This window comes from Leptinotarsa decemlineata, unplaced genomic scaffold, assembly GCF_025532065.1.
Source record: "Leptinotarsa decemlineata unplaced genomic scaffold, Ldec_3_MD MMD2_tig00000010_RagTag_RagTag, whole genome shotgun sequence".
Classification (NCBI taxonomy): Eukaryota; Metazoa; Arthropoda; class Insecta; order Coleoptera; family Chrysomelidae; genus Leptinotarsa; species Leptinotarsa decemlineata.
The window spans coordinates 1,162,165-1,168,614 of NW_027412538.1; the positions used below are offsets into that span (position 1 = coordinate 1,162,165).

Sequence of the window (6,450 nt, forward strand, 5' to 3'; positions counted from 1 at the left end):
TAATGTTTTACAAGGTTGCAGAATACTACCCTGTAATCAAATGAATATGTTCATGCTCTTTGTTCTTCAATTTGTTTTTATTGGTTCTCTTTGCTATATTTTCTGACAATCTATATCACGACAGTGATCTTCAGAAGACAAATGAATTTATTATTATTTTCTTGGGTGTCAACAGCATCGACTTCTTAGTCATTAGCCTCGGTTCTGGGTAGGCAATGTTGATAACTTTCCTCCTAGAGAGAATCATGATTATTCCTAGGAGGTCAGCCACGTAGTATTGCAAAATCATCCCAATTTCAACTACATAAATTCTCTCGAGAAAGATCTGGTCAAGGTTAGGATCAAACTCATGACTTTTCGATCGTAAGTCAGGCGCACTACCACTGCGCCAATTCACCACTTACCATTATTATTACAAACAAAAGCAGTTCACAATGTTTAAAACAATTTTATTCAGAGGCACTTTATGTACACTGATATAGGACCTTATTCAATGCATAATCTTACTTTAAATAAAATTTTGAAAACTACAGTCTTATGATACAGTAGTCAAGTACCAAAAATCAGATGAATAAACAATATCGAAGTATAAAATCTAAACTTAAAACAATATCTTTGGTAGAATCATAGCGATTATATGGTCTTCTCTCTATAAAGTTTGAGTAACTCTGTCAGATTTTCACTGGACAGTTGAGGTTTTGAAAACTGTACAGGGAAAATCTCACAAAAGTTACTTGAATATGTTACAGATTGTCATCAAGTGTCGGCCAATTCCATCACTCATATAAAGTTTGAGTTGAACAAAGAATGAAACTTTTCAGTAATATGTTAACCTGTTTTGAAAAAACTATATATTGATGAATATCATTGGAAATGTAAAAAGTTTCAATAAATCAGACCAATATCTATTCTTAACCAGCATAATCAAGTACACGATTCTTCTTACTGAGTGCGATTATAGGTATTATCTCTGTAATTTGAGACCTATGCGAATGTAAAATGGAAATATGTTTGTCTTTCCCCAGTTGACCTTATATTTTTGACATTATATTTTTAAATAACTTCTCAAGTTAATGTTGATTCAAATTTTAGTATGACAAGAATGTATAAATAGAAATAATTTACAATTATTCCTATGTTACCAAACAGCCACAAATTTTTTTCTATACTACTCTATGGCACCACAATACTGTTATAATAATTCCTAATAGCCTAAGGGGTTAAGACACAAAGGTTTCCAACAAAATCTAATTTGATCCCATGAGCATTATGTGGATATTTCATACCTTAAAATGAAGAGGTACCGAATTTCCTGTTAAAATTTAGTATCTACTGATTATATACCCTGTGTTTCCTTAATTGCTGCTCATTTCAATTCTTGATAGAATTAATAACTGACTGGGCCAAAAATGGAACTCGCTTTCAAACTGACTGAATAGTATAATACTGTTTCTTGGAGAGAGAATTTATATACGTCGCCGTTTGGTACTTGGAGTTATTACTGTCACCGGACTAGATTTGCCACTGGACCCAGAATCATCATTGGGCTTTAAACTTCCTCTTGTAGGTCGCTTTGTCAGCTTTGGAGTGTCCTCTAACTTGGATTTTGAAATTTTATCCTCTTTAGCAGCAGATAATGAATTTCTTTTAGCAGGAATTTTATTACTTTTCTCTGGTTCTTTTTTCAAATCCTTTTTAGTTAAGGTAGGAGTTCTGTTAGTATCTCTTCCTTCTCTACTATCACTGCGCTCTTTTGTATTTCTCACAGTAACTTTCTCCTCTTTCTTATGTTCTTTATTTGTCTTGGCCAATTCCAGGCTACTTTTATTAGCTGTCAATTTTTTTTCGTCATCCTCCTTATTTATTAAGTTACCAAATTCTTGTTCTGGCAGTATAAAATCTTTTTCCAAGTTCGGGAATGGAATAGATTCACATTCGTCCAGGGCTTCAAGGTTGTACATAGTTTCCAAGTGAGCCCATACTTTGTCAGGGTTTATATCTTTGTGCAAATTGTCCGTAAATTTATCGCAAATGAAGGCCATTTGAAAATATTTATTCAATCCTGAAGAAAAAATCGTGTTTTCAATTTTCATTACATTGTTATTCAAAATACTAACCTACAGGTTTGTGTCCAACCATGGCATCCAAAAGTTGACCTTCATTAACTACATCCCATTCAATGTCATCCATTATTTTGATTCTATTTTCGAACTATGGAGAAATACACTATGCACATTTAATAATATATCATATATGAAACTCTGAATTGACAATTAATTTTATAATCATCTGAACGGCCATTTATTAGGGGAGTGCCGTACGAATTGCCATTTTGGCAACCTTGAAATAGTGATGGAATAATTCGAATTGAAAACAATGGGTTATTCAATTATTGCAATAATTCGAGATATCTCGAGAACTTAAAAGGTATCATTCGAATGATGGAATTCATTCAAATGCCTGAATACGAATGACGATTTGACGAAAATCACCATAACAAAATCATCGGTTAAGATATGTTCCAAAAGTAACTAGAAATGTGGCATATGACAAGTTTGGATTTGGTATATTTGAACGGGTTATTGACAAAAGGTACCTCGATCAATTTTATGTTGTTTCAAGAATAACAAAAAACTATGAAAATAAAATGTACAAATTTTATTGACTCAGGTACTTTTTAACACTGAACAGTTCGGGTTATCAAAATTTGGATAATGAAAACAGTGAACTACCTAGTTTTTTTGTACACATATCAAGAAAGGCATATAAAAACTCAATAAACCTAACGTGAACCAAGTGAAAACTCAGTTAACTTTGAAACCAATAATATAACAGATTGAAGTAAAGAATGGAAAAGATATGTTGTTGTCAGCTTATGAAATTCTTCAATCTTAGATTTGTGATTTTCATCTTCCTCCGACGATTCATCAGATTTTAAAAATGACTCTTGAAAACGAACAGTCAACTTCAATAATTCAGTTTGAATATTATAAATCGATCATTCGAAAATACTTTAGCAATTTAGTTTTTAAAAACACAATGTGTCTGTGTCCTGTTTCAAAATCAACCAACAATAATATATTTTTCAGGTAACCTCGCTGTTAAAAATTCTGGTAAGCAGTTATAAAATGATTATATTTGGAACATATCTTGTTGGAAAATGAATACATTGAAAACATCATACAAAACGTGTACAGAACCTCAGAGTAATATGCACAGAATACTGATTGTAAACTTTTATTACTCTAAGTACAAAACGGACGATTTGAACCTCAGAGTATTTGAACTTCGAATACTTATGACAAATGACAACTGACACTAATGACAAATGAAGGGTACAAGGGTAGAAGGCGGTTTGTCAGTAAAAATCCAAACTCCGTATTTTCACGCCATCTGGTATCCAAAGGCTGAGTCTTATTATTGTCAAACCTTATATACGTTCAAAGATATTCAGTATCGGTCAATAACGCGGGATATCCGTGCGGTACTATGCAAAAATGGGGAATGTCCAATATCGTGTTGGTAGGTATCTTACAGAAAGCGAGTTAATATTTTCGATATCGCAGATTTGTCACTGTTTCATCGGTGTGTCTTGTGTTCATGATAACAAGAGTTATAATTATTCATACTTGTTTGTGAATTAAAAATGGATACAGATGTGCAGGAGGATGTGAGGAGTCATTGTGTCGAAAGTGAGGGGAAGAAAAGAAAGAAGTATGGAAGATTGCGTGATGTAAATAAAAAACTTAACCTACAAAGCCAAGTAACTGGGGAAAATAGGGAATGTTCCTCCTGACGAAAATCAAGTAGTTTTCATAAAAGAGCTCTAAAATTTTAAACTTATCATTTCAACTTTTTTCTTTAAAAATTATTAAAATACTTGAAAAAGAGGAATGAAATAATGCATTCAACATTTAAAGGGATTCGTTTCTATTTCATCATTTGGCAACATCGGTTATAGCTAATAAAGGACAATGAATATGTTACCTGTATGAGACAAACAAAGATGACATATTTCAGAGGCGTGCTATTCTGTTTACTTATGTTCCGAGTTCCGAGACATTCTGTGACATATGACATTTTGTGCACCTAATCTATCTTCCTCTATATAAATAAATAACAAAACAACTGTTGTTTCTGTGGCTTGCGGAGGTGGTATTGAACTATAATTTATATTTTGCCTTAATTGTTGATTTATAAAGATAATTTCTCTTTTTTAAAGTAGAATATCTAGGTACGCATAAATTATTTAAACTTGATATAGGCGTTGTTGCCAATATGTGAATTAGAAACAAATCCATTTAAAAATTAAAACCCAACATTTGAAACATCAATTTGAATACTTTTCGAAGTGAATTTGAAAAACTCATGAATCAAACTAAACTTTATTTTGTTCAAACTTGCATTTGCTGTAATAACCCAAATTGAGGAACATTCCTCATTGTCACTGCAAGAGGCTCAAATGTTTTGAAATAGTTCCTTTGAATGCCAGAAATAATATGATTAGAAATTTCAATTTACTGGAAAGTGTAGACGAACAAAACATTTATTTGTGTGGTATGATCACGGTTCATCCTGTGCAGCAACGTCGGTCCAGAGTAGCTGATAGAAACATCGCAAAGTTTCCGGAGAGATCCTATACCTATAGAGTTAGGGTTGTTACTGATGGTAAAATATGCGAAATTCCGGTATGTTGAAAAGTTTTTCTCTCTCTTCATGGTATCAAGAGCAAAAAACTTGATGCAAAAATCGTTAAAAGAATTGGGTACTCCTCCAAAAGACAAACGGGGTCGGCATAAAACCAAACCAAACAAACTCTCCTCAGACGTGAAGAATTCTATAATTGACCATATCAAATCGTTCAAGGGCAGACAAAGCCATTATAGTTTGAAAGATTCTTCAAAAATGTATTTACCAGAAAAACTGAATATTAAAAAAATGCACCGTATGTATCTGGAAAAATTTCCCACTTTTTGTGTATCTTATGAATCAAACCGAACCATTTTTGTGAGAGATTTCAATATATCATTCGGATACCCACGTTCTGTGACGAATATTTGGCCAAGAAAAAAACTTAGAGGCTCAAATAAATAACACTTCGTTGACTTCGACAACAAAGACTTCAAAGTGAAATCAAAAAGATTTCAGCGTTCAACACACTACATAAAAAAAAAACTGAAGAATTCTATAAGAGAAAACAAGAAGCAAAAACTGTCAGTCGAACCGTTCCCACTGAAGAAGCAATATGCATGGACTTTGCTAAGAATTTGCCCACACCCAACATTTCAACAAATGACGTCTATTACAAAAGGCAACTGAGTGTTTATTCATTTAATGGACACGCGTTATCAAACAGCCAGAGTATCTTCTACATGTACCCAGAAACCATCGGACGGAAGGGCAGTGACGAAGTATGTTCTTTCTTACACGATTTTGTATACAACTTCCTGGATGAAAGAGTTCGACACTTAAACATATTTCGTGACTCTTGTGGAGGACGAAATAAAACTATACGGTGTTTAGGTATATTCATCATTTGGTTGTTCAAAAAAAACTTGAGTCAATTGAAATGTCATTTCCGATAGCATTCGTACATGGAGTGCGACAAAGACTTTGGTCTTATTAACCAAAAATCCCGAGCTGAACTTCCAAGTGAATGGACAGAAGTATTTAAATCAGCTAGGACAAAACCATCACCATTTGACATTGTTGAAGTTACTCGTCAATCATACATACAAAACCAAATGCCCCTTTCCGTCTCGGCCTATTAGAGAAATGAAAGTTCTGAAAGAAGACACACAACTCCTGTATTTCCGATCTTCCTGGTATGGCGCAAGGGAATCTTTAGTTTTGGTTGTCCCAAAGAAATGGAAGAAATATTGGAGAACAAACAGAATAGAAAATGAATTCGAATTACCTAGTGTAGCACAGGAAGGTATGTAGGATCACAATCATGATGATTTTTAGTGAAATATCTTTTTTTTGTAGAACTTCTGCCAAAATCCTCCGAGAAGTACAGTAACCTTCAAAGTCTTAAAAAGTTTTGCCAGAATGCTGCAGCTGATGAGTATTATAGCAGCCTGCCTCATGTAGATAAGAAAGGAAAGTCACGACTACCGCCAAATAAGCCGAAAAAGCAGGATTCCGGAGGAAACCAATCTCTTCTGAGAAAAACAAAAACTAATAGGTCCTAATCATGACTTATAACTATATATTTCAACAGTTCCGCAGTGGTAATCTTTTGTGTTTTTATTCATCATTGCATTTTCACTTTCCAAACTTGAACATTTCGTTACATTCTCAGGAATATATTATATTGACATAACGTCTTCTTGCTTTTTTTATTCCTACACGAATCAAAAAAAACTTTATTAAAAAAAATTTTTTGTCAAGCAGCTTTTTTACTTGCAGGCAATCCATCACAAAACAATAATGAATCATGCTTAAAAA

General features: G+C 33.3%; 2 protein-coding genes across 3 annotated transcripts; one reads left to right on the top strand and one right to left on the bottom strand.

Annotated features, from left to right (window-relative positions):
• Positions 1-428: 428 nt before the first annotated feature.
• Positions 429-2,517, bottom strand: MrgBP (MRG/MORF4L binding protein). Of its 2 annotated transcripts, none has more exons than XM_074171221.1 (2): positions 2,122-2,517; positions 429-2,062 (listed from the first exon to the last, which is right to left on the bottom strand). In XM_074171221.1, the coding sequence occupies exon 2, from the start codon at positions 2,040-2,042 to the stop codon at positions 1,467-1,469; it is 576 nt and encodes a 191-aa protein (XP_074027322.1). In that variant the 5' UTR covers positions 2,043-2,062; positions 2,122-2,517; the 3' UTR covers positions 429-1,466. The 2 variants fall into 2 exon arrangements, with proteins under 2 accessions (XP_074027322.1, XP_023018143.1); XM_023162375.2 differs by having other exon boundaries at positions 2,118-2,514.
• Positions 2,518-4,260: 1,743 nt separating this feature from the next.
• On the top strand, positions 4,261-6,329 carry LOC141480786 (uncharacterized). Its single transcript, XM_074171224.1, has 2 exons — positions 4,261-5,935; positions 5,989-6,329. Exons 1-2 carry the CDS (start codon positions 5,776-5,778, stop codon positions 6,192-6,194), a joined length of 366 nt encoding a protein of 121 aa, XP_074027325.1. The 5' UTR covers positions 4,261-5,775; the 3' UTR covers positions 6,195-6,329.
• Positions 6,330-6,450: the final 121 nt, after the last annotated feature.

Bases quoted from the DNA above. Each gene is read 5' to 3' on its own strand.
- MrgBP (XM_023162375.2), bottom strand. From the start codon at position 2,190: ATGGATGACATTGAATGGGATGTAGTTAATGAAGGTCAACTTTTGGAT. The intron at 2,063-2,117 runs GTTAGTATTTTG...TTTTTTCTTCAG, and splicing joins GGTTGGACACAAACCTGTAG to GATTGAATAAATATTTTCAA.
- LOC141480786 (XM_074171224.1), top strand. From the start codon at position 5,776: ATGAAAGTTCTGAAAGAAGACACACAACTCCTGTATTTCCGATCTTCC. The intron at 5,936-5,988 runs GTATGTAGGATC...TTTTTTTTGTAG, and splicing joins ACCTAGTGTAGCACAGGAAG to AACTTCTGCCAAAATCCTCC.